Here is a 27,099-nt window from a genome sequence, read left to right as displayed (position 1 = left end):
AGGGTGGGTTAGGGTTATTTTGTTTATATTATTATTATTATTATTTATAAAAAACAAAATGGAGGAAAATGTAATGCCATACATCAGATGTACTGTGAATTTTTTTTTTTCCCCTCCAAAAAAAAGGAAATGTGATCTGATAAAAGAAACTCTGGGCAGACAATGTAATGTTCGGGGCAAGTGCCCTTTCAACAGAACTGTGAAGGTTAGAAATAAGTTTCAAGTTGCAGAGAAGGGGTGGAAGTGGAGGAAACAGGAGAGGTCTGTGATGGAGACCTTTGATAAATTGTCACATGAAATGTTAGTGGGCAGGAAAGTGGGGGGAAAGCACCCCTCACTCCTGGTGCAGCGACGGGTAAGGTGGTAGGGAGTCCGGGCCCAGTTTTTAGTTTAGTTTTGAGATACAGCGCAGAAACAGGCCCTTCGGCCCACCGAGTCCGTGCCGCCCACTGATCCCCGCATACTAACACTGTCCCACACACACTGGGGACAATTTACAGTTACACCAAGCCAATTAAGCGACAAACCCGCACGTCTTTGGAATGTGGGAGGCAACCGGAGCACCCGGAGAAAACCCACCCGTTCAGAGGGAGAGCGTGCAAACTCCGCACAGACAGCGGCCGCGGCCGGGGTCGAACCCGAGTCTCCGCGGTATCTCCACCGCAGCGCCACCGTGCGGCCACGAACAGCCGCAGCTGGTCGCACGTACGGGGTGGAGCCCGTGACGTCAGGCGGCGTGACGTTACTCGCAGGGCGTAATGGCGGGCGCGGTGCGGACGTTGTGGGCCCGAACCTACGTGCGCTCCGTTATGGTGAAGTTCCCGGCGCCCGGCACAGGTACACGGCCCCCCCCCCCCCCGCACACAGGTACACGGCCCCCCCCCCCCGCACCACAGGTACACGGCCCCCCCCCCCCCCGCACACAGGTACACGGCCCCGCACACAGGTACACGGCCCCCCCCCCCCCCCGCACACAGGTACACGCCCCCCCCCCCGCACACGTACACGGCGCCGCCCCCCGCACACAGGTACACGCCCCCCCCCGCACACAGGTCACGGCCCCCCCCCCGCACACAGGTACACGCCCCCCCCCCCCGCAAACAGTTACACCCGCCCCCCCCCCCGCACACAGGTACACGGCCCCCCCCCCGCACACAGTATACGCCCCCCCCCCCCCGCACACAGGTACACCCCCCCCCCCCCCCCCACCCCCGCACACAGGTCACGCCCCCCCCCCCCCCGCACACAGGTACACGCCACCCCCGCAAGGCCCCCCGCACACAGGTTACACGCCCCCCCCCCACCCCCCGCACACAGGTGTACACGCCCCCCCACCCCCCGCACACAGGTACACGCCACCCCCCCCCGCACACAGGTACACGGCGCCGCCCCGCACACAGGTACACGGCCCCCCCCCCACCCCCCCCGCACACAGGTACACGCCCCCCCCCCCCCCCCCCCCGCACACAGGTACACGGGCCCCCCCCCGCACACAGGTACACGGCGCCGCCCCCGCACACAGGTACACGGGCCCCCACACACAGGTACATGGCCCCGCCCCCGCACACAGGTACACGGCGCCGCCACCGCACACAGGTACACGGGCCCCGGCACAGGTACACGGGCCCCCGCACACAGGTACACGGGCCCCGCCCCCGGCACAGGTACACGGGCCCCCCCCGCACAGGTACACGGCCCCCCCCCGGCACAGGTACACGGGCCCCCGCACACAGGTACACGGGCCCCGCCCCTGGCACAGGTACACAGGCCCCGCCCCCGGCACAGGTACACGGGCCCCCGCACACAGGTACACGGCCCCGCCCCCGGCACAGGTACACGGCCCCCCCCCCGCACAGGTACACGGGCCCCGCACACACCCCGCCCCGTACAGGTACACGGGCCCCGCCCCCCGCACAGGTACACGCCCCCCCCGCACAGGTACACGGGACCCCCCCGCACAGGTACACGGGCCCCGCCCCCGCACAGGTACACGGGCCCCGCACACAGGTACACGGCCCCCCCCGCACACACACACCCCCCCCGCACAGGTACACGGGCCCCCCCCCCGCACAGGTACACGGGCCCCGCCCCCCCGCACAGGTATACGGGCCCCGTCCCCCATGCATAAGTACACCCTCCTCTCACACAGCCCACCATCACCTGTAACTCACCCCCCTTTCACCTCGTCCATCACCGCTCTTCGCCACCTCACTCAACTCACCTTCACTCCCCCACCCTCACTTCTTTTTCTCACTCACTCACTCACTCACCCACTTTACTCACTCACTCACTCACTCACTCACTCACTCACTCACTCACTCACCCACTCACTCACCCACTTTACTCACTCACTCACTCACTCACTCACTCACTCACTCACTCACTCACTCACTCACCCACTCACTCACCCACTTTACTCACTCACTCACTCACTCACTCACTCACTCACTCACTCACTCACCCACTCACTCACTCTCTCACCCACTTTACTCACTCACTCACTCACTCACTCACTCACTCACTCACTCACTCACTCACTCACTCACCCACTCACCCACTCACTCACCCCACCTCATTCCTCACTGGAAGCAACCAGTGATAGACGGGTTTTTACGTGTTAAATGCATCAGGTGACACAGGAAGTTGTACAAACAGATGGGCCATGACCTTATTAACCAAAGGATGAATGCTGCTGATATTCTCCCATCCTCAGTTTCCCCAACGCCCATCCCTCTTTGAAGCCCATATTGCTGCTTTGGTTTCTGAGCTCCCTGCATCTTGTGACAGGCACCAGTAATGCTGTGCTACAGACAGTCCGTGCGGCTAGTATGGACACGGTTACTGAAGATGGATATTGCAGCATCTACCACACACACATTCCCACCAACTCTCTGCAGAAAGCCCTGCTAGCGGCCGGCTCAGCATTCATGTCTCTGTACGACCCATACCGTCATGGTGAGTACATGCCTCTATTACTCTCATCATGCCCGCCCTTTAATGAAAGCCTCATTGCAGCTTGTATTGCCTCTCCATTGATCATTGCCTGCCTTGTTTGATGCTCATCAGCCCATGCCCAGGCTGTTTCTAGATCATGTATGTCGGCACATGCCATTGGACGTTGGTGAACGCTCTGATTCTCCTGCTATCTGTGTCCTGTGGCTGCCATTGGCCAGCTTGACCAGCCGGGGATATATGTAGGTACTAAGGTATATGTGGGTACTGGGGTATATGCGGGTACTGGGGTATATGTGGGGGTATATGTGGGTACTGGTGTATATGTGGGTACTGGGGTATATGTGGGGGTATATGTGGGTACTGGGGTATATGTGGGGGTATATGTGGATACTGGTGTATATTTGGGTACTGGGGTATATGTGGGGGTATATGTGGGTACTGGGGTATATGTGGGGGTATATGTGGGTACTGGTGTATATGTGGGTACTGGTGTATATGTGGGTACAGGTGTATATGTGGGTACTGGGGTATATGTGGGGGTATATGTGGGTACTGGGGTATATGTGGGTACTGGTGTATATGTGGGGATATATGGGTACTGGGGTATATGTGGGTACTGGGGTATATGTGGGTACTGGGGTATATGTGGGTACTGGGTATATGTGGGTACTGGTGTATATGTGGGTACTGCGGTATATGTGGGGGGTGTATGTGGGTACTGGTGTATATGTGGGGGTATATGTGGGTACTGGTGTATATGTGGGTACTGGTGTATATGTGGGTACTGGTGTATATGTGGGTACTGGTGTATATGTGGGTACTGGTGTATATGTGGGTACTAGGGTATATGTGGGTACTGGTGTATATGTGGGTACTGGTGTATGTGGGTACTGGGGTATATGTGGGTACAGCGGTATATGTGGGTACTGGGGTATATGTGGGTACTGGTGTATATGTGGGTACTGGGGTATATGTGGGTACTGGGGTATATGTGGGTACTGGGATATATGCGGGTACAGCGGTATATGTGGGTACTGGGGTATATGTGTGTACTAGGGTATATGTGGGTACAGCGGTATATGTGTGTACTGGGGTATATGTGTGTACTGGGGTATATGTGGGTACTGGTGTATATGTGGGTACTTGGGTATATGTGTGTACTGGGGTATATGTGGGGATATATGTGGGTACTGGGGTATATGTGGGTACTGGTGTATGTGGGTACTGGGGTATATGTGGGTACTGGTGTATATGTGGGTACTGGTGTATATGTGGGGGTATATGTGGGTACTGGGGTATATGTGGGTACTGGTGTATATGTGGGTACTGGGGTATATGTGGGTACTGGGGATCCTGAGCGGAGCCACACCTGACAGGCCAAAGATTTGCTTCTCCGAGGCACAAATGCCCAGTGTGGTGCACACTTGCCTGGATGAGAGAAACTCCCAACGCTGAGAAGGCTCGATACCCTCCTGCCCACAGCAGCCCTCATGGTTGGCACCTTGCCATGATGCTAAACATTCATTCCCTCCTCCACTGCTGCACAGTGACTGCAATGTGTACCACCTGTAAACAGATACCTGGGCTACCTACCTCACCTGTAAACAGGTACCTGGGCTACCTCCCTCACCTGTAAACACGTACTGGGGCAACCTCCCTCACCTGTAAACACGTACCTGGGCTACCTCCCTCACCTGTAAACACGTACCGGGGCTACCTCCCTCACCTGTAAACGCACGTACCTGGGCTACCCGCCCTACCTGCGACCTTCAGCAAGGATGGTGCCTCTTACTGGGCCCCATGTGAATATGGCTAGGGAATATGTCGCTGCTCCTTCATGGTCACTGCGTGTGAATCATGTCGCTCGCTCCCCAACAGGGAAGCCTTCACCAGAGGGACTACGGTGCTTGAAGGTAATGGCTCATAAACCATATTGTTTGTTTTGTTTTTGTTTTTGTCTTTTGTTTTTACCTTGTTTGGGATGTGTTTACCTTGTGTGGGACTAAAGATGGAAATTAGCCATTGGCTACAATCTTGCATATTACATGCAAATGTTTTATTAATATGCACTGTCCCTAATAAAATCTATTAAAATATTAAATAAGGTCATAGTGATAGGAGCAGAATTAGGACATTCGGTCCATCAAGTCTCTGCCATTCAATCATGGCTGATCTATCTCTCCCTCCTAACTCCATTCTCCTGCCTTCTCCCCATAACCTCTGACACCCGTACCAATCAAGAATCTATCTATCTCTGCCTTAAAAATATCCACTGACTTGGCCTCCACAGCCTTCTGTGGCAATGAATTCCACAGATTCACCACTCTCTGACTAAAGAAATTCCTCCTCATCACCTTCTTAAAGGAACGTCCTTTAATTTTGAGACTCTAGTCCTAGACTCTCCAACTAGTGGAAACATCCTCTCCACATCCACTCCATCCAAGCCTTTCACTATTCGGTAAGTTTCAATGAGGTGCACCTCATTCTTCTAAACTCCAGTGAGTACAGGCCCAGTGCCGTCAAACGCTCATCATGTTACCCTACTCATTCCAGGGACCAATCTTATAACCTCTGTTCCCTCTCCCGAGCCAGCACATCTTTCCTCAGATATGGTGCCCCAAATTGCTCCCAATATTCCAAAAGCAGCCTGCCCAGCACCTTTTAGAGCCTCATCACCATCTTCTCACGGGCAGAGTGATGGGCAGGACATGCCAACATTGCCAGCTTTGCCCCGCCCTGAATAACCAGAATCCTCACCCTCTGTCACTGTGTGGTAGTTGTTGACAACCCCTTTAATGGGATGAGTCCACTTTGTTGAGCTTAACGTACTCTCGTGTTGTAGATATGGTGGCCGTCTTGGCAGAAACGACGGGCCAGTTGGCAGTGCGTACACTCAGGGACAGGATGAGGAACGATGTGGAGGGACACCGCATCCTGCAGTAAGTGTGGTGAGTGTGTAAGTGAGTGTGTCCGTGGTATGAGTGGCCGTGCTGTGTGAGTGTGGCCGTGTTGTGAGTGTGGCCGTGGTGTAAGTGTGAGTGTGAGTGTGTCCGTGGTGTGAGTGTGAGTGTAAGTGTGGCCGTGGTGTAAGTGTGAGTGTGTCCGTGGTATGAGTGGCCGTGGTGTGAGTGTGGCCGTGGTGTAAGTGTGGCCATGTTGTGAGTGTGGCTGTGGTGTAAGTGTGGCCGTGGTGTAAGTGTGAGTGTGAGTGTGTCCGTGGTGTGAGTGTGAGTGTAAGTGTGGCTGTGGTGTAAGTGTGAGTGTGGCTGTGCTGTAAGTGTGAGTGGCCGTGGTGTGAGTGTGGCTGTGGTGTGAGTGTGGCCATGCTGTAAGTGTGAGTGTAAGTGTGGCCATGCTGTGAGTGTGAGTGTGGCCGTGGTGTGAGTGTGAGTGTGGCCGTGGTGTGAGTGTGAGTGTGGCCATGGTGTGAGTGTGGCTGTGAGTGTGAGTGTGAGTGTGAGTGTGGCCATGCTGTGAGTGTGAGTGTGGCCGTGGTGTGAGTGTGGCCATGGTGTGAGTGAGTGTGGCCATGGTGTGAGTGTGAGTGTGGCCATGCTGTGAGTGTGAGTGTGGCTGTGCTGTGAGTGTGAGTGTGAGTGTGGCCATGCTGTGAGTGTGAGTGTGGCCATGGTGTGAGTGTGAGTGGCCATGGTGTGAGTGTGAGTGTGGCCATGGTGTGAGTGTGGCTGTGAGTGTGGCCATGCTGTAAGAGAGTGTCATCTGTGTGGAACCTCTCGATGCCAATGCTGCACTTTAACAGGTTTTAGTGCCTGCTGCTAGGCGTGCTGTGATTGTGCTCCTGGTGTTGGTTTTACAGGGAGAGACCACGCATCAACTCATCTACTCTGGATCTCACCGGCCTGAGGGAGCTGCCTGAGGGAACGTTTGGCAGAGAATACATCCGCTTCCTTGATGTCAACGTGAGTTTAATCCGTGTTCACCAACCACAATCATCCTGGAGCAGCAGGAGTTTGACATTTTAATCCGAGCAGATTCTTGCCTTGCGCGCAAGGTGTATTTGTTGGCAAGTGTTGAAGTAACTCAGCGGGTCAGGCTTTCCATCTTGAGCAGCAACATTCCTGTGCCATGGACTCCAACAAACCCTGCAATCAGCTGGCAGGAAGCAGAGACCAAAGGGCACTGGGTTTGTTGGTGTGTGGGGCAGAGAGGCAGAGGTGTGTGGGGCAGAGGGGCAGAGGTGTGTGGGGAAGAGGGGCAGAGGTGTGTGGGGCAGAGGTGTGTGGGGCAGAGGTGTGTGGGGCAGAGAGGCAGAGGTGTGTGGGGCAGAGGGGCAGAGGTGTGTGGGGCAGAGGGGCAGAGGGGCAGAGGTGTGTGTGGCAGAGGTGTGTGGGGCAGAGGGGCAGGCACTAGTCTAGTCCCCCAGCTGTTCCTTAGTGATTGCTGAGAGCTGGAGGCACCTGGTCATCGACATGGGCAAGGGAGGTTTGTGCTGAACTGGTCGGCTGCACTAGTTGACTACTTGTGCTTGTACGTGGCTGTACTCGCCGGCTGTACATGTGCATCTTGACCGATACTGGCACTTCCCATTGCTGGGATCTTTGACAATCATCCAGGTCCGTGTGCATTGGCCATGTGTTTCTTCATTGAGTAGTCTCTTGTCTTGATCTGTCAACAAAATATAGTTGCTCCAGCTGAAGTTGTCCCACCTCCAGAAATTGTGACCTTCCCCAGAACCTCAGCGTGTGATGGTGGAGAGGCCAGATGCAGGGATCTGTGTAAAAGGAACTGCAGATGCTGCTTTAAACCAAAGAAAGACACAAAAAAATGGAGTAACTCAGCGGGTCAGGCAGCATCTCTGGAGAGAAGAAAGGGGTGATGTTTCAGGTTGGGACCCTTCCTCAGACTGAAGAAGGATCTCAACCTGAAAAGTCACCCATTCCATCTCTCCAGAAATGCTGCCTGTCCCGCTGAGTTACTCCAGCATTTTGTGTCTATCTTAGGTGCAGGGGTCTCCTGGATGGTGGCGTGACCAGGTGTAGGGGTCTCTTGGGTGTTGGAGTGACCAGGTGTTGGAGTGACCAGGTGTTGGAGTGAACAGGTGTAGGGAACTCCTGGATAAGCGATAGAGGGGTAGGCAGGGGATCATAAACATTGCTCCACCAACAACCCAAAATCGAAGTCACATGATTAAAAACAATGCATTTCTTTTATAAAACAGAGTTGGTGCACAGTTAGAATGTTTTACAATCTAACATGACCCCCTTGTGCTGGATGGGCAAGGACCAGAGACGACACTGCCATGTTGGGCAAGGATATCTGTTGTGCAGAGATGAATGTGGGGGTGAGGCTGCTCCCAGGTTAAGAGGAAATTTATGAATGAATTATTTTAATACTATAATTAAGTAAAAATTGATTCCGTTTTGAGGCCGCAAATGCTGTAAGCAAAGGTCTGATATCAGGATCTCGTTCCCGGGGTGAACCGCAGTGTTGAGTCATGCGGTTCGTGTAATGAGTCCCAGATGCAGGAATTAGGGGGGATTGTTGAAAACATTGATGGAACAATTACAGGCTGCAGCAAAGGGTGTGTGTCGTGTATCTGTGTGTATCAGTATGTATCTGTGTGACCTGTGTATCAGTGTGTATCTGTGTGCATCTGTGGCCTGTGTATCTGTGTGGCCTGTGTATCTGTGCGGTCTCTGTAATTAAATATGAATGACGCCTGCCCAAAGGGTGTGTCACATGAATTATCTGTGACAAATTGTGATTAGAGTTTATGTGCGGCATGCAGAGGTGACACGTGCCTGATGAGGGGGCACAGATTGATCGGTCCCTTGTGTCTACAGCGAGTTACTCCTGACAGCCGTATGCCGGTGAGGTTTGTGGATGAGGAGGAGCTGGCGTATGTGATCCAGCGGTACCGTGAGGTACACGACTTCATGCACACGCTGCTGGGAATGCCCACCAACATTCTTGGTAAGTCCACTCACGGGGCAGTGTATGTGTTGGCTTGTGGATGGAATGGGTGACCTTCAGGTGAGCTACCTGTGTATACCTGTCTACCTCTCCTTGTGGGTGACCTTCAGGAGAGTGTAGGACGGAACTGCAGATGCTGGTTTAAACTGAAGATAGACACAAGATGTTGGAGTAACTCAGCGGGACAGGCAGTATCTCTGAAGAGAAGGAATGGGTCACATTTCGGGTTGAGACCCTTCTTCAGACGAAATAAAGGTCTCAACCCAAAATGTCACCCATTTCTTCTCTCCAGAGATGTTGCCTGTCCCGCTAAGTTACTCCAGCATTTTGTGTCTACCTTCAGGTGAGTTACCTGTGTATACCTCTCCTTGTGGGTCGAGTAGGTGATCTTTAGCTGAATTCATGTTAATAAGTGATAGGAGCAGAATTAGGCCATTTGGCCCATCAAGTCTACTCTACCATTCAATCATGGCTGATCTATCTTCCCCCCATAACCCCTGACACCCGTACTAATCAAGAATCTATCTATCTCTGCCTTAAAAATATCCATAGACTTGGCAGTGAATTACCTGTGCATACCTGTCCACCTCTCCTTGTGGGTGGAGTAGGTGACCTACCAATTGAATTACCTGTGTCCCTCTCTCCGTGTGGATTGATTAGGTGATGTATTTACCTGTGCATACTTGTCTCCTATCTACCTCTCCTTGTTATTTATTTGGGAAATACCAGCCTCAGACCTCTGACCCAATTACACATTTCTGCTAAGGACCAGGCTTCTGGGTTGCGATGTAGTTCAGGCAGTTGGGTTCCCTCACCTCTCTACTTCCTACACCAGACGAATGTGAAGTTAGTTTGGGGGGGGGGGGGGGGGGGGGGGGGGGGGTCATTCAAGGCTTCAGCCAAGGACGAGTAGAACTCCTTTTAAAGTCTGAGTGTACCAGATGGATATTGACTCCAACAAACGCATGTGGTCCACAGTGGATTAACAAACTGTGAAAGAATATTAATAACCTCTCATCGGGCATGGTGAATTTTTGGGGGTAATTATTGAAACACAACAGGGCCAGGAGGTGTGAGAAAGATTCACAGCAGCATTAGCCTTGCAGTGCACAGGAAGCGAAAGCCAGACAAAACAAAGATGGAATGAAGTAGAATTGAAACTTGAGGTTAGGCACAGGACAGTAAATGTTCCGATAATCCAGGGAAGAACATGAGCAGCGTCATCTTCCCATGTACGTCACCAAAGTGAAACTAACAGAATCTACAGCAATGGGAATAGTTGCAGGCGATCTATCGCCAGAGACAGACAAGGTCCGGCCCAACTGATGAGAGTTGAGCAGGGACTCCATAGCCTTTCTGAGGTTAGTGGACATGGGCAGTAGCTGTAATAATGGACTGGCGTATTGTGGTGCTCAGTAAGGAGCTGACAACTTCAGCAACTCTGTGTTGCAGCCTGGAGAAGCCCACGTGAACACAACTGGAGAGCTGGCTGCCCTTTCACTGGTTGGGTGGAGGCGATGGATAACTGTGAGAGGATGAGGTGCAGGGAGTGATGTTGGGGAATGGCTGAGAGAGCTGGTGTTGAGTATCAGTCATGTTGCTGCTTTATAGGTCATCCCATTGCAGGAAGGATGTGGAGGCTTTGGAGAGGTTTACCAGAATGTTACCGGGAGTAGAGGGGATGAACTGTAAGACAAGGTTGGACAAACTTTGAACATGGAATGTACTCCTTGGCAGTAAGAGAGCTGAGAACGTGACCCTCTGGTGGTAATGGGGCAGCAACAAGATAGGGCCGACCTATCCCACTTCACAGCGGCCCAGTGCCCAAAACCCTCCAGCTCAGAGTGTAATCAGTTAGTTTGGGCAATGTAAGAAACATGGCTACATCTGTGGGGTTGGGAGGAGGCTGTGGCCAGGTGTGTTGTGGGAGCACTAACATGTGTGTTTCTCCACACTGAACAGGTGAGGTTGCTGTCAAGTGGTTTGAGGCGGTCCAGACTGGCCTGCCCATGTGTGTTCTGGGAGCGGTGTTCGGTCCACTCCGTGTGTCCACCAGGTAAACACTCCTCTCCCGCATCTGATCAAATAGTTCAGATAACGACAGAGCCGCCATCCCACTGGGATCTCTGGATAGGAAATTACCTGTGAGAATCTTGCCTTCATTTCCCTGAAGATATTCTGAATAATATGTGCAGATATACGTGGTCATTTATAATACGTGCCATTATTCACTGAAATCCCATCACAAAGGCATGATACCAGTTTTCCTTTATGTATATTTCTTGAACATAGCGTGACGTCACCTGTTCCTTCTCTCCAGAGATGCTGCCTGTCCCACGAGTTAATCTAGCTTTTTGTGTCTATCTTTGGTTTAAACCAGCATCTGCAGTTCCTTCCTACACATTTCCCTGTGAAACATCACTGGTCACAGTGTCTATCTTGTTTCACAGGGATCAGTGTTGGTGCCTCAGCTGTTCGTGATTTATATATAAATTACTTGTAGACACAAGGAACTGCTGATTTACAAAAATAAACAAAGTGCTGGAGTAACATGTTCTCCACAGATGCTGCCTGACCCGCTGAGTTACTCCAGCACTCTGAAACGTCACCTACCATGTTCTCCACAGATGCTGCCTGACCCGCTGAGTTACTCCAGCACTGTATTTTTATAGTGCAAATGTAGGTGGGTTGGTTACTAACTTTACAGACAATGAGGAAGACTATTAAAGGACACAGCAAGTTCTGGATTGTTTGCAAAGATGGGCAGAGAAACTGCAGATGGAGTTTAATCCAAGCAATTGTGATGTTTGTTCAGGATCCACCATCACTCATCCCCAGTCCTGAGGTTCCCCATTGCAAGGGGAAATGTATAGTTTGGGGGCAGGATCTTTAACAGCACGGATGTACAGAGGGATCTTGGGGTCCAAGTCCATAGCTTCCTTAAAGTAGAAACACAAGTAAATAGATTGGTAAAGGCAATGTATGGTATGTTTGCGGTGATCAGTCAGGGCATTGAGTATTGGAGTTGGGAAATCATGTTGTGTGCAATTCTGTTTGTCTCATTACAGGAAGATGTGGAGGCTTTGGAGACTGCAGAAAATATTTACCACAATGCTGCCAGTATTAGAGGGATAGAGGAGGCTGGTCAAACTTGGATTGTTTTGTCTGGAGTGTTGAAGGCGAAGGGGAGAACATAGAAGTTTATGTAACGATGAGAGGCAGAGATAGGGTAGACAGTCGAATCTTTTCCCATTTCGCATTGCTATGACAGCAAGGTTTGAGTACAGGATTCGAGGTAAATGTCTTGCCTGTTCGTGACCCATTCTTATGTCTCCCTGTGGCAGGAATATCCATGTTTTAACAAGAGACCTGATCCCATGGGCTGTGCAGTGTGGTCGAGCTGCTCACTGTGTGCTAAACATCTACTACGAGAACCGATGGGACCAGAACTTAGAGTCACTGCGGGAGGAGATTGGAATCATCCCCTGCCCCCCTCTTCAATGCCTGACTAAGGCATAACATGGGGGCTTTGGTAAGAACGTTTGTACAATCATTTATAATAATGATAGGTTGGGCTGCAGACAGGAGTGTGCCTGGAACGGTCAGTGCCCAGTGTAAGGAGGCAACAGGTCAACTATACTCTGTCTCAGTTACCTCTCCTATGAAGACCACTGCAACACGTTGTATCTACATGCTGGCAGGGGCGGAAAACCCGGGGGGTGGGGGCAGAGGGGACACGTCCCCTCCATGTTTTGATAGCGAGTTCCGCTCTTGCATGCTGGCTACCACAATAACCTCACTGACATGCTCTCATTTGATTCTCTGGCCTTTGCAGGGTTATTTGATGCACCCTGCCCTTTGTACAACCTGCTCACCAATGTCGGGTTTAGAAATACATTATTGATCTAAATCACAAGCTCTACATTTTCTTTCGTTATTTTACTGTTTTCAGGTGTAGAGTTCTTTCTTTGAACTATTTCAATGGAAATCTTCTTTAGTGACCATGAGTGGAACTGAAGTCCAGGACTATGTCCAGTCAGGGCTCTGCCTCTGTGGGGACTGGGCATCTCTCTGGGACGGCCATCCCCGAGAGGGCAGTGTGCCTCCAACTGTCCTCCCGCAGGGCTGCTGCCACTCGAGGCTGACTGCGCCGGACTGCACTGGAGATTTGCTGCAGTTTCCAGTCTGTTCTGATCAATGCATCGTCCAGGGTGAAAACTCCATCTCGTGTACGTCGCACACTGGTACACACCGCTGATGATTTCAGCTCCAAGCCAATCTCATGGATGATCTTGCGCAGGTACTGCTGGGTCTCGTGGACACACTGGACCTCTGTGGGAAACGGAAAACAAAGTGAGGGACTGCTGGGCATAAGGAGCCAGGATCATCAATGAGAAACCCCCTGGACCAGTCACACCACACAGCAACACTGTGACAACCCGTATCTGACCGCTGGGATATCCAGGGTTTAGCGGACTCACTGGCTGACAGTCACATGGGCTGACGGGGGCATTCACTACTACTGTGTAATAACTAATAAAAAAGTAAAGTAAAGGTGGTTGAGAGGATTAGTTTGGATCTGTTTTTCTGAGCACACCACATTATCATTGTCACTGCACCACAGGTGATCAGACACTAGTGTGTCAGTGCACTACTAGTGATCAGACACGAGTGTGTCAGTGCACAACAGGTGATCAGACACGAGTGTGTCAGTGCACAACAGGTGATCAGACACGAGTGTGTCAGTGCACTACAAGTGATCAGGCATGAGTGTGTCAGTGCAGTACAAGTGATCAGACACTAGTGTGTCCGTGCACAACAGGTGATCAGACACGAGTGTGTCAGTGCACTACAAGTGATCAGGCATGAGTGTGTCAGTGCAGTACAGGTGATCAGACACTAGTGCGTCTGCAGTACAAGTGATCAGACACTAGTGTGTCAGTGCAGTACAAGTGATCAGACACGAGTGTCAGTGCACAACAGGTGATCAGACACTAGTGTGTCAGTGCAGTACAAGTGAGCAGACACGAGTGTGTCAGTGCAGTACAGGTGATCAGACACGGGTGTGTCAGTGCCTTCACCGCAGCAGAGGCAACATGGACCTTACAGTAAGGGATGTAAATTAGCTTCACTTTGCCAACATACCCAGAGTGAAGTTTGGAAGGGAGAACTGGCTGCACCGAATGCCAGTGATGATGGGCGGGGACTTGTGCAGTGGCCGTAACATCCCTCGACAGGCAAGCTCATACGCCGCTTGGCTTTTCAAATCAATGCCGGAATACCTAGGGTGGGAGAGTTGACATGGTTAGCCCCACACATCCACCGCCTGACACACCTGTTCCCCACCCATGGGCTTAGACACACTCTCATACCCATCTATATGCTGAATATGGCTTTGGGACAGACTGTTCCTAAAGACCGTACTATAGATGTTCCTGACAGACTATAATACCTGGTCCTACAGACTGGACAGTGAGCTTTGAATCGAGTACTGCCCTTGCCCAGATACATACGTGATGAGAGCTTTCTGGTGACTGCCCTGGATCACAGCGATGATGCGCTCCAGTCTGTCCAGGGTGATGTGATCTGCAACAACAGTGTAGTTTTAGTACAAACATCCCCACACCCACTTCCTCAGTGGCCCAGACTGCAGTGTTACAGTACAGATGTCCCCACACTTGCACTCACACAGTGCTTGTGGGGCCTGGGGTACAGATGTCCCCACACTTGCACTCACACAGTGCTTGTGGGGCCCGGGGCACAGCCTACATTGTTACAGTACAGATGTCCCCACACTTGCATTCACACAGTGCTTGTGGGGCCCGGGGTACAGCCTGCAGTGTTACAGTACAACAGTGCTTGTGGGGCCCGGGGCACAGCCTGCAGTGTTACAGTACAGATGTCCCCACACTTGCATTCACACAGTGCTTGTGGGGCCCGGGGTACAGCCTGCAGTGTTACAGTACAACAGTGCTGCATCCTCAGGGACCCGGCCTGCAGTGTTACAGTGAAGCACCAGGCACACCGATTCCTCACAGCCCCATTGAGCATCGAGGGCAGAATATACAGCAGGCTGGACAGAATCAAACAACTAACTAGGAACTGACTCCCAAACCTAATGAGCGTGGGGAGGCACCAACAATGGTTTTTCCACACAGGGGCCACACGGTCAGCCACAATGACAATGGAGCAGATGTTCTGACGTGGATGAAGTTTAAGGGATACACAGACAGAGGGTGGGACTCTGGGGAGGTGTGAGGGAGGGGTGGTAGCTGGCACTGGAGAGCTGGTGCTGAGTGATTGGGGCAATGGGGGGGGGGGGGGGGGGGGGCTCCTTTCCCATATCGTCCTGCTCCCACCCCATCACCCAATTTCCTACCCTTACCCCCTCCTGCTCAACTTCTATCTGCCTTTACCTCTCCACTGGATTACCCCAGCACATTGTTTGTGGCTCATATAAAACTGGGGCATCTGGTCAATGAGTTGTGTCCACTACCCATCACTGTGTGGGGCAAGAAACATATCAATGCTGCTGAGAACACTGACCGTAGGTTGTTTTCTCAATCAGCCTGCCCGTGTCGGAGAAATCCTCTGTTGCTGTTCCGAAGCTTCCGTGTACTGTGTATTCCTGGGAAGCCAGAACACTGGACATTAACATGAAACAGCGGCCTCAATTACAACCTGGACAGAAAGCAGCAACTTTATCCTGCCCTTGGACAGTGAATGGGAGGAAGCAACATCTCCAGCTCCTGTTCACTGTCCAGTAAGCTTGGCTGCACCAAGCTGAACATACATGGAGTTTATTACAGCGAACGGGCCACACTTCATCCCTCTCCTCCCCCACCCCCGAATACTCTGACTGAAGAAGCCTCATGTACTGAAAGCCTTCTTGACTACCCTATCTCCTGTGACATCACTGTCAAGGAACAGTGTACCTGCGCTTCTAGATCCCCCTGCTCCACAACATTCCCTGTCTACCTGTGACATCACTGTCAGGGAACTGTGTACCTGCGCTAGATCCCTCTGCTCTACAACACTCCCCAGGGCCCTGCCATCCCAAAATGCAACACCTTGCACTTCTCTGCATTAAGCTTCCATTGATCAGCCCACTTGCCCAGCTGATCAAGTTCCTGTTGTAGTTTTTGACAACCATCGTCACTATCTACGATACCACCCACTTTAGTATCATCTACAAACTTACTCATCATGTATTCTACATTCTCATTCAATTCATTGGAATATAGTCTGACGAAGGGTTTCGGCCCGAAACGTTGCCCATTTCCTTTGCTCCATAGATGCTACTGCACCGCTGAGTTTCTCCAGCACTTTTGTCTACCTTCATTGAAATATACCACAACTAGCCCGTTCCCATCCACCTCACCCGTCAGGCCACTCACATTAAAATAAATGCTGTCCTCCTTCACTCCCAGCCGTGCTCCTGCCTATTCTGTCCAATGATCTTTCTTTCATCACCTTCCAATCCGACGTCCAGCCTCTCACCTGCCTGTCCTGCATTGTACTCCCCCCCCCCCCCCCCCCCCCTCCCATACCAATCTAGTTGAGGAGGTGGCTTCTGCAGAGGAGAGTGCGATGATGCTAGGGTAGGGAAGGCCACCAGCTGGGCATGCAGCTCCATATAACCATATAACAATTACAGCACGGAAACAGGCCATCTCGACCCTTCTAGTCCGTGCCGAACACGTATTCTCCCCTAGTCCCATATACATGCGTTCAGACCATAACCCTCCATTCCTTGCCCGTCCATATAACTATCCAATTTATTTTTAAATGATAAAAACGAACCTGCCTCCACCACCTTCACTGGAAGCTCATTCCACACAGCCACCACTCTCTGAGTAAAGAAGTTCCCCCTCATGTTACCCCTAAACTTCTGTCCCTTAATTCTCAAGTCATGTCCCCTTGTTTGAATCTTCCCTACTCTCAGTGGGAAAAGCTTATCCACGTCAACTCTGTCTATCCCTCTCATCATTTTAAAGACCTCTATCAAGTCCCCCCTTAACCTTCTGCGCTCCAAAGAATAAAGCCCTAACTTGTTCAACCTTTCTCTGTAACTTAGTTGCTGAAACCCAGGCAAAATTCTAGTAAATCTCCTCTACTCTCTCTATTTTGTTAACATCCTTCCTATAATTAGGCGACCAAAATTGTACACCATACTCCAGAATTGGCCTCACCAATGCCTTGTACAATTTCAACATTACATCCCAACTTCTATACTCAATGCTCTGATTTATAAAGGCCAGCACACCAAAAGCTTTCTTTACCACCCTATCTACATGAGATTCCACTTTCAGGGAACTGTGCACAGTTATTCCCAGATCCCTCTGTTCACCTGCATTCTTCAATTCCCTACCATTTACCATGTACGTCCTATTTTGATTTGTCCTGCCAAGATGTAGCACCTCACACTTATCAGCATTAAACTCCATCTGCCATCTTTCAGCCCACTCTTCCAACTGGCATAAATCTCTCTGTAGACTTTGAAAATCTACTTCATTATCCACAACCCCACCTATCTTAGTATCATCTGCATACTTACTAATCCAATTTACCACACCATCATCCAGATCATTGATGTACATGACAAACAACAGTGGACCCAACACAGATCCCTGTGGCACCCCACTAGTCACTGGCCTCCAACCTGACAAACAACCATCCACCATTACTCTCTGGCATCTCCCATTCAGCCACTGTTGTATCCATCTTGCTACTCCACCATTAATACCCAACCATTGAACCTTCTTAACCAACCTTCCGTGAGGAACCTTGTCAAAGGCCTTACGGAAGTCCATATATACAACATCCACTGCTTTACCCTCATCAATTTCCCGAGTAACCTCTTCAAAAAATTCAAGAAGATTAGTCAAACATGACCTTCCAGGCACAAATCCATGTTGACTGTTCCTAATCAGACCCTGTTTATCCAGATGCTTATATATATTATCTCTAAGTATCCTTTCCATTAATTTGCCCACCACTGACGTCAAACTAACAGGTCTATAATTGCTAGGTTTACTCTTAGACCCCTTTTTAAACAATGGAACAACATGCGCAGTACGCCAATCCTCCGGCACTATTCCCGTTTTTAATGACTTTTGAAATATTTCTGTCATAGCCCCTGCTATTTCTACACTAACTTCCCTCAATGTCCTAGGGAATATCCTGTCCGGACCTGGAGACTTATCCACTTTTATATTTCTCAAAAGTGTCAGTACTTCCTCTTCTTTGATCCTCATAGTTTCCATAGCTACTCTACTTGTTTCCCTTACCTCACATAATTCAATATCCTTCTCCTTGGTGAATACCGAAGAAAATAAATTGTTCAATATCTCCCCCATCTCTTTTGGCTCTGCAGATAGCTGTGCACTCTGACTCTCTAATGGACCAATTTTATCCCTCGTTATCCTTTTGCTATTAATATAGCTGTAGAAACCCTTTGGATTTACTTTCACCTTACTTGCCAAAGCAACCTCATATCTTCTTTTAGCTTTTCTAATTTCTTTCTTAAGATTCTTTTTACATTCTTTATACTCCTCAAGCACCTCATTACTCCATGCTGCCTATAATTATTGTAGATCTCTCTCTTTTTCCGAACCAAGTGTCTAATTTCCCTTGAAAACCATGGCTCTTTCCAATTTTTACTATTTCCTTTCAACCGAACAGGGATATAAAGATTCCGCACTCTTAAAATTTCACCTTTAAATGTACTCCATTTCTCTTCCACATCTTTCCCATAAAACAAACTGTCCCAATTTACTCCTTTTAAATCCTTTCGCATCTCCTCAAAGTTAGCCTTTCTCCAATCAAAAATCTCAACCCTAGGTCCAGTTCTGACCCTCTCCATAATTATATTGAAACTAATGGTATCAATCAATCAATCAAGCACTTTATTCATCCCCGAGGGGCAATTTAAAGGGCGCATTACAGTAGCTTTTAAAAAAAGAAAGGGACACAATCAACGAAGAGACAAACATTCAAAGCTACTCTCTGCACCAACCGGTCGACCGCACGAGCAGTGACCCGGCAAGGATTGGGTTGTCAGCAGCGATACAATAATAAAGAACACACAAAATGTAACACAAACATCCACCACAGCATTCATCACTGTGGTGGAAGGCACAAAAATTTGGCCAGTCCTCCTCCATGGACAGGACCAGAGTCCAGAGTCAGTCCAGCATCGGCTCTTCCCCCACCGGAGACCGCGGCTTTAGATTGTTGTAGGCCGCAGGTCGGCGGTCAAGATTTAAAGTCCCCGCCGCAGCCAGAAGCACCGTAGACTGCAGGGCCGGTGGTCGAAGCTCCCCTCCAGGGGTGATGGTAAGTCCATGCCGGCCCCGCGGTAGAAGTTGGCCGCGGGCCGGCATGATGGCTTCTTCTTCCCCCGGGTCCCCCACGAGGGATCCCGGGCTGTAGACGCCGCACCAGCTGGAGCTCTACAGACCGCGGCTTCAGGCTGCCGGCTGCCGCGGGCCAGCGAAACGGAGCACTCCCCTCCAGCGAGGGCTAACCTGCTCCACGCCGAGAGTCCACGCTGCGCCCGCCGCTGAAGCCCCGAGCACGTCTCCGGGAAAGGCCGCGCCGATCCTCGTTGTTAGGCCACGGGGGAGGCGACCTAGAAAAAGTCGCCTCTCCATGGAGGAGGCGACCAAAACGGTTTCCCCCTCACCCCCCCCCCACACAAGACACACAAAAAACATTAAATACATACTTTAAAACATACTAAAAAATAAAAAAAAGTTGAAAAAACTGACGCACTGCTGACATGGCTGCTGCCAGAACAGCGCCCCCGAACTGTTCCCCAACGCATACTTCTGCCACCTGACCCGTCTCATTTCCTAACAGGAGGTCCAGCACCGCCCCTTCTCTAGTAGGTACTTCTATGTATTGCTGCAAAAAACTATTCTTACCTTGGTCAGGTGACAGTCCTGCAGGTAAGACAATTGCTTGTTGCCGCTGCCAACTGCGAGCACTGTGGAGAGACAATGGGGCCGTGAGAGACTCTACCTACATGACATTCCACACAGCATATGCCAAAGCCCCCCTGAGGTACAATGGAGCTACCGAGCTGATTGTGGGGACAGCACTCGCACCCCCACCTTGCGCAAGATGCAACTTCCACAGCACCTACAGGTTGCCGTCCACCTGCCCTTCCTCACGCCGCTTCCAAAACACTCAGACCTGATGTGTGGTATCTCAGCACCACTTTTGCAGCCAGCCTCCTCACCCGTTGCCCTGCCAGGTATCAAACTCTCTGTGTCTTTCATCAGCCCCTTAGAGTGCAATATCCAAAACCAACAGCTGGAAATGCAGGGAACACTCAGCAAGTTCAGTGACCTCTGTACAGAAAATGAAGAATTCAGATCCAGCACAGGTCATTAGATGCATCCTCCACACACAGACCCTGCCCGGTGTCGAGTGCACACTGGGTATTCACTGAATGGTTTTGATACTCGATTAAAGTTAGTTTGTTCTAATCTGAAACACAACTCCCTTCAATATTTTGCATTTTTATTTATTTCTGATTCCAGCATCTGCAGTTTTTAAAATTTCTAATTTTATTTGTTATCTGTTGAGATGTTTAAAGCATTTGATAGGATGGAAAGCCCTGAACAAGCAGGACAATTTGAAGAATTCACAGATTGGTTGGGGACCAGCTCCATCCAAGATCGCAGGAAATGGCAGAGAATTGTGGACGCAGCCCAGAGCATCACACAAACCAACTTCCCTTCCATTGACTCCATCTATACCTCACGCTGCCTCGGCAAGGCCAGCAGCATAATCAAGGACAAATCACACCCTGGCCACTCCCTCTTCGCCTCTCTCCCATCAGGCAAAAGGTGTAGAAGTGTGAAAACACACACCTCCAGATACTGGGCCAGTTTCTTCAGTTACTTTCAGGCAACTGAACCAAGCTACCACAACTAGAGAACAGTCCTGAGCTCCTCACCACCTTATTGGGGACCCTCAGACTATCTTTGATTGGACTTTACTCGTTTTACCTGCACTAAACTTTATCATGTATCTGAACATGGTGAATGGCTCGATTGTAATCATGTATTGTCTTTCTACTGACTGGTTAGCACACAAACAAAATCTTTTCACTGTACCTCAGTAGAAGTGACAATAAACTAAAATAAATAACTGCCTGGAGCAGGGTCACTCCAAACCACTGCTGTGGCCCCAAGCACGTTGCCAACGCCGGGAAAACCTTCAACATCCACCAGTATGACTAAACATACTAACATTTAAATGAATATATAAAATACTTAAACATTTGAGCAGATTTTAATCAGCTGAAGGGCCAGTGATGAGAGAAGCTGCAAGATTTTGCAATCTTCCCATCCAACACGACTGAACTCTAACAGCAACTGGTCATGGCAGGACTGAAGAGTTGTTTAAGGAACTGCAGATGCTGGAAAAATCAAAAGTAGACAAAAAATGCTGGAGAAACTCAGCGGGTGAGGCAGCATCTACGGAGAGAAGGAATAGGCGACGTTTCGGGGCGAGACCCTTCTTCAGACTGAAGAGTTTAGTTAATTTATTGTCATGTACAGTGAAAAGCTTTTGTTGCATGCTAACCAGTCATCAGAAAGACTATACAAGATTTCAATCAGGCCATCCACAGTGTACAGATACAGGATAAAGATAAAGTCCAGCAAAGTCCGATCAAGGATACGCCGAGGGTCACCAATCAGGTCAATAGTAGCTCAGGACTGCTCTCTAGTATGTAGTAGAATGTTTCAGCTGCATGACCTAACCCTAACCCAGTTAGGAAGAAACTGTCCCTGAATCTGGAGGTGTGTGATTTCACACTTCTGCACCTCTTGCTGATGGGGTCCAGGTACCTTGCGCTTATGAGTGATACTGACAGCAATCATCCCACTATATCTTGGGGCCTGTGATAATAAAGACACTGTTGAAAATAGAGAGTGGGTCCACGTGAGGATCTTCCTGGAGATCCAGCAGTTGCTGAACAATCTCCAATGGCCACTGCTGGCTGGGGCATTGGGGCAGCTTATCCTGGGCTGGAGAGCCTGTTAGCCTGTGAACAGGATCCAACCAGACACTCGGGTGCTGGGGCTGTGATCCACACCAGTCAGACCAGCCGAGACCAACATTTCCAGCGTTAAATTGCCATTTTGCTCTTTTACAAAATATTAAAACTTATAATTTCATCATAAACACACATAGGCTGTGATTGAATAATCGGATAAACAACAAAACGCTGAGGACACAGATTCAATGCCAGACTCACCAAAGACACCAGATGATCTCCAGTCCAGGCGATGACCAGCTCCTATCCTCAAACCAACAAACTTTGGGCCTCTCACTGCAACACACAACACGGTTCATACAGTGTGGAAACAGGTAACACATCAACATATAAAACAATACGCAGACTCCCAAACCCAGCATTAAACACTCCAATACAGCAGACTCCCAAACCCAGCAATAAACAATAAACTCCAAGGCAGATAAAAATGTTGGATAAACTCAGCGGGTGAGGTAGCATCTATGGAGCGAAGGAAATAGGCAAAGTTTCGGGCCAGCATCTGCAGTTCCTTCTTAAACATTAAACACTCCAATACCGCAGACACCCAAACCTGGAATTAAACACAATACATCAGACTCCCAAAGCCAGCATTGACCAATACTGCAGTGTGTGTCCCTCTACCCAGCACTTAACTCACAACACTACAGCATATCAGTTCTCATGGACAACATTGGTTCTCCCCCCCTCTCCAGAGGCCCTCCCTTGCCCCTTACCCCGTGGGTGGTTGGCCAGGGCAGGCAGCTGTGCGACAGTCAGGTTGGTTTCTGTGCCACTTATACCCTGGCTGGTGGTCGGCAGAAAGCGGATCTGATCGTGTGGGAGTGGACATTCCGACGCGTTGAGGTCTGGCGATGGAATGAAAGGATGAGACTTGTCACTAGTTCCCACCTGGATCACGCATGAGCACGGTGCGGTGAGCTTGGCGAGGTGCCAGGAAGGCTCATCATAGCGTGATCACCCCCAGCTAATGGAGTTACCACTTGCAGCAAACTGTGGGCTCGATCTACAGGTTCCCCCTGCATCAACATTCCTCAGCGCCGTTTACTTGACCATTGGCATGTTGACCAAGGGAAGCAGGGCAAACAATGCAGTTACCACATACGATGTAAATATTTTATGTCTAGTGGCATAATGATCCCACAAGGGTTGGTGTGAGAGGAGGCTCCGTGTCACAGATCAGTATCCAGCGATCAGCATCGGATGCTTGGCCCCAGTAGGGACAGGATGGCGGGGGGGGGGGGGGGGGGGGGGGGGGGGGGGGGGGGGGTGGGTGGCGGGGGGCTAGTGAAGGGGAGCGGAAGAGAGGGGGGAGGGGTTGGTTTGTAGGGGGGCTGATGGTGAGCTGGGTGATGGTTGGGGTTATAGTGAGGGGGGGCTATAGTGTGGGGGGGTTATAGTGAGGGGGGGTTATAGTGAGGGGGGTTATAGTGAGGGGGGGGGTTATAGTGAGGGGGGGTTATAGTGAGGAGGGGTTATAATGAGGGGGGGGTTATAGTGAGGGGGGGGGTTATAGTGAGGGGGGGGTTATAGTGAGGGGGGGTTATAGTGGGGGGGGGGATAGTGAGGGGGGGTTATAGTGAGGGGGGGTTAGAGTGAGGGGGGGTTATAGTGAGGAGGGGTTATAATGAGGGGGGGGTTATAGTGAGGGGGGGTTATAGTGAGGGGGGGGGGGTTATAGTGAGGGGGGGGTTATAGTGAGGGGGGGGTTATAGTGGGGGGGGTTATAGTGAGGGGGGGGTTATAGTGAGGGGGGTTAGAGTGAGGGGGGGTTACAGTGAGGGGGGTTACAGTGAGGGGGGTTACAGTGAGGGGGGGTTATAGCGAGGGGGGGTTATAGCGAGGGGGGGGTTATAGTGAGGGGGGGTTTATAGTGAGGGGGGGTTATAGTGAGGGGGGGTTATAGTGAGGGGGGGGTTATAGTGAGGGGGGGTTATAGTGAGGGGTGGTTATAGTGAGGGGGGGGTTATAGTGAGGGGGGTTATAGTGAGGGGGGGTTATAGTGAGGGGGGGTTATAGTGAGGGGGGGTTATAGTGAGGGGGGGGGGGTTATAGTGAGGGGGGGTTATAGTGAGGGGGGTTATAGTGAGGGGGGGGTTATAGTGAGGGGGGGTTATAGTGAGTGGGGGTTATAGTGAGGGGGGGGTTATAGTGAGGGGGGGTTATAGTGAGGGGGGTTATAGTGAGGGGGGGGTTATAGTGGGGGGGGTTATAGTGAGGGGGGGGTTATAGTGAGGGGGGGGTTATAGTGAGGGGGGGTTATAGTGAGGGGGGGGGTTATAGTGAGGGGGGGGTTATAATGAGGGGGGGTATAGTGAGGGGGGGTTATAGTGAGGGGGGGTTATAGTGAGGAGGGGTTATAGTGAGGGGGGGGGTTATAGTGGGGGGGGGTATAGTGAGGGGGGGTTATAGTGAGGGGGGTTATATTGAGGGGGGTTATAGTGAGGGGGGGGGGTTATAGTGAGGGGGGGTTATAGTGAGTGGGGGTTATAGTGAGGGGGGTTATATTGAGGGGGGTTATAGTGAGGGGGGGGGTTATAGTGGGGGGGGGGTATAGTGAGGGGGGGTTATAGTGAGGGGGGTTATATTGAGGGGGGTTATAGTGAGGGGGGGGGGGTTATAGTGAGGGGGGGTTATAGTGAGTGGGGGTTATAGTGAGGGGGGGGTTATAGTGAGGGGGGTTATAGTGAGTGGGGGTTATAGTGAGGGGGGGTTATAGTGAGTGGGGGTTATAGTGAGGGGGGGGTTATAGTGAGGGGGGGTTATAGTGAGGGGGGGTTATAGTGAGGGGGGGTTATAGTGAGGGGGGGGGTTATAGTGAGGGGGGGGTTATAGTGAGGGGGGGTTATAATGAGGGGGGTTATAGTGAGGGGGGTTATAGTGAGGGGGGTTATAGTGAGGGGGGGTTATAGTGGGGGGGTTATAGTGAGGGGGGGTTATAGTGAGGGGGGGTTATAGTGAGGGGGGTTATAGTGAGGGGGGGTTATAGTGAGGGGGGGTTATAGTGAGGGGGGGTTATAGTGAGGGGGGGTTATAGTGAGGGGGGGTTATAGTGAGGGGGGGTTATAGTGAGGGGGGGTTATAGTGAGGGGGGGTTATAGTGAGGGGGGTTATAGTGAGGGGGGTTACAGTGTGGGGGGTTAGAGTGAGGGGGGGGGTATAGTGAGGGGGGGTTATAGTGAGGGGGGGGTTATAGTGAGGGGGGGTTATAGTGAGGGGGGGGTTATAGTGAGGGGGGGGGGTATAGTGAGGGGGGGGTTATAGTGAGGGGGGGTTATAATGAGGGGGGTTATAGTGAGGGGGGTTATAGTGAGGGGGGTTATAGTGAGGGGGGGTTATAGTGAGGGGGGGTTATAGTGAGGGGGGTTATAGTGAGGGGGGTTATAGTGAGGGGGGGTTATAGTGAGGGGGGGGGTATAGTGAGGGGGGGGTTATAGTGAGGGGGGGTTATAGTGAGGGGGGGTTATAGTGAGGGGGGGTTATAGTGAGGGGGGTTATAGTGAGGGGGGTTACAGTGAGGGGGGTTACAGTGAGGGGGGGGTTATAGTGAGGGGGGGTTATAGTGAGGGGGGGGTTATAGTGAGGGGGGGTTATAGTGAGGGGGGGGGTTATAGTGAGGGGGGGTTATAGTGAGGGGGGGGTTATAGTGAGGGGGGGTTATAATGAGGGGGGTTATAGTGAGGGGGGTTATAGTGAGGGGGGTTATAGTGAGGGGGGGTTATAGCGAGGGGGGGTTATAGCGAGGGGGGGTTATAGTGAGGGGGGGTTATAGTGAGGGGGGGTTATAGTGAGGGGGGGGTTATAGTGAGGGGGGGGTTATAGTGAGGGGGGGTTATAGTGAGGGGGGGTTATAGTGAGGGGGGGGTTATAGTGAGGGGGGGGTTATAGTGAGGGGGGGGTTATAGTGAGGGGGGTTATAGTGAGGGGGGGTTATAGTGAGGGGGGGTTATAGTGAGGGGGGGGTATAGTGAGGGGGGGGGTTATAGTGAGGGGGGGGTTATAGTGAGGGGGGGCCAGAGAAGAGGGGGGGTTATAGTGAGGGGGGGTTATAGTGAGGGGGGTTATAGTGAGGGGGGGGTTATAGTGAGGGGGGGGTTATAGTGAGGGGGGGCAGAGAGGGGGGGTTATAGTGAGGGGGGGGTTATAGTGAGGGGGGTTATAGTGAGGGGGGGTTATAGTGAGGGGGGTTATAGTGAGGGGGGGGTTATAGTGAGGGGGGGCAGAGAGGGGGTTGTGGTTGGGGGTCACCAACCGAGGCACGGGAGCCAGGGCCGGGGGTCAGGGGCGTGTGTCCGGGGGTCAGGGGCCGGAGACCCACCGTGGACCAGGCCGGTCTCCACCGTGAGCCGGGGTCAGGGGTCAGGGGCCGGAGACCCACCGTGGACCAGGCCGGTCTCCACCGTGAGCCGGACGCTTCGCCAGTTGACGGCGGGCGGTTTGTAAACGGCGAAGATGCCGCGGAGCGAGCGCGCCGCCATCTTGCTGCCGGAGTCGTCACTTCCGGCCCTGGAGGTCCCGCCCAACTCCCCATCCCGTTGGCCGGCGGCTGCTGATTGGACGCTGGCCCGTCACTCAGCGGGGAGACCAGACACAGGAGCGGCGAGGGAGGAGGAGGAGGAGCCTCGGCGGGAGGAGGGGCCTCGGCGGGAGAAGGAGGAGGAGCCTCGGCGGAAGGAGGAGGAGGGGCCTCGGCGGGAGGAGGGGGAGGAGCCTCGGCGGGAGGAGGAGGAGCCTCGGCGGGAGGAGGAGGAGGAGGGGCCTCGGCGGGAGGAGGGGGAGGAGCCTCGGCGGGAGGAGAAGGAGGAGGAGGAGGAGGAGCCTCGGCGGGAGGAGGAGGAGGAGGAGCCTCGGCGGGAGGAGGAGGAGGGGCCTCGGCGGGAGGAGGGGGAGGAGCCTCGGCAGGAGGAGAAGGAGCCTCGGCGGGAGGAGAAGGAGCCTCGGCGGGAGGAGAAGGAGCCTCGGCGGGAGGAGAAGGAGCCTCGGCGGGAGGAGGAGGAGCCTCGGCGGGAGGAGGGGCCTCGGCGTGAGGAGGAGGAGGGGCCTCGGCGGGAGGAGGGGGAGGAGCATCGGCGGGAGGAGAAGGAGGAGCCTCGGCGGGAGGAGGAGGAGGAGGAGCCTCGGCGGGAGGCGGCAGCGAG

General features: G+C 52.0%; 2 protein-coding genes across 6 annotated transcripts; one reads left to right on the top strand and one right to left on the bottom strand.

Moving 5' to 3' along the window:
* The first annotated feature begins 725 nt into the window (after positions 1-725).
* On the top strand, positions 726-13,457 carry coq4 (coenzyme Q4). 3 transcript variants are annotated; one of them, XM_033049349.1, is made up of 8 exons: positions 726-837; positions 2,788-2,955; positions 5,798-5,894; positions 6,773-6,875; positions 8,760-8,889; positions 10,852-10,945; positions 12,234-12,421; positions 13,190-13,457. In XM_033049349.1, the coding sequence occupies exons 1-7, from the start codon at positions 759-761 to the stop codon at positions 12,406-12,408; spliced, it is 846 nt and encodes a 281-aa protein (XP_032905240.1). In that variant the 5' UTR covers positions 726-758; the 3' UTR covers positions 12,409-12,421; positions 13,190-13,457. The 3 variants fall into 3 exon arrangements, with proteins under 3 accessions (XP_032905240.1, XP_032905241.1, XP_032905242.1); XM_033049350.1 differs by having other exon boundaries at positions 12,842-13,457; XM_033049351.1 differs by lacking the exon at positions 2,788-2,955 and having other exon boundaries at positions 736-837.
* Positions 12,814-26,489, bottom strand: trub2 (TruB pseudouridine synthase family member 2). Of its 3 annotated transcripts, XM_033049346.1 has the most exons (8): positions 26,340-26,487; positions 22,678-22,809; positions 22,166-22,240; positions 19,818-19,879; positions 15,436-15,517; positions 14,403-14,475; positions 14,035-14,171; positions 12,814-13,221 (listed from the first exon to the last, which is right to left on the bottom strand). In XM_033049346.1, the coding sequence occupies exons 1-8, from the start codon at positions 26,437-26,439 to the stop codon at positions 12,926-12,928; spliced, it is 957 nt and encodes a 318-aa protein (XP_032905237.1). In that variant the 5' UTR covers positions 26,440-26,487; the 3' UTR covers positions 12,814-12,925. The 3 variants fall into 3 exon arrangements, with proteins under 3 accessions (XP_032905237.1, XP_032905238.1, XP_032905239.1); XM_033049347.1 differs by lacking the exon at positions 22,166-22,240 and having other exon boundaries at positions 26,340-26,489; XM_033049348.1 differs by lacking the exons at positions 15,436-15,517; positions 19,818-19,879 and having other exon boundaries at positions 26,340-26,489.
* Positions 26,490-27,099: the final 610 nt, after the last annotated feature.

This window comes from Amblyraja radiata, chromosome 32 (genome assembly GCF_010909765.2).
Source record: "Amblyraja radiata isolate CabotCenter1 chromosome 32, sAmbRad1.1.pri, whole genome shotgun sequence".
Classification (NCBI taxonomy): Eukaryota; Metazoa; Chordata; class Chondrichthyes; order Rajiformes; family Rajidae; genus Amblyraja; species Amblyraja radiata.
This window is presented reverse-complemented; position numbering and strand designations above follow the sequence as displayed.

Coding starts and splice junctions, on each gene's coding strand:
- trub2 (XM_033049346.1), bottom strand. CDS start 26,439: ATGGCGGCGCGCTCGCTCCGCGGCATCTTCGCCGTTTACAAACCGCCC. Junction 15,518..19,817: donor AGGACTGTCACCTGACCAAG/GTAAGAATAGTT, acceptor CTGGCTTCCCAG/GAATACACAGTACACGGAAG. Junction 14,172..14,402: donor CACCAGAAAGCTCTCATCAC/GTATGTATCTGG, acceptor CTCCCACCCTAG/GTATTCCGGCATTGATTTGA.
- coq4 (XM_033049349.1), top strand. CDS start 759: ATGGCGGGCGCGGTGCGGACGTTGTGGGCCCGAACCTACGTGCGCTCC. Junction 2,956..5,797: donor GTACGACCCATACCGTCATG/GTGAGTACATGC, acceptor CTCGTGTTGTAG/ATATGGTGGCCGTCTTGGCA. Junction 5,895..6,772: donor GAGGGACACCGCATCCTGCA/GTAAGTGTGGTG, acceptor TTGGTTTTACAG/GGAGAGACCACGCATCAACT.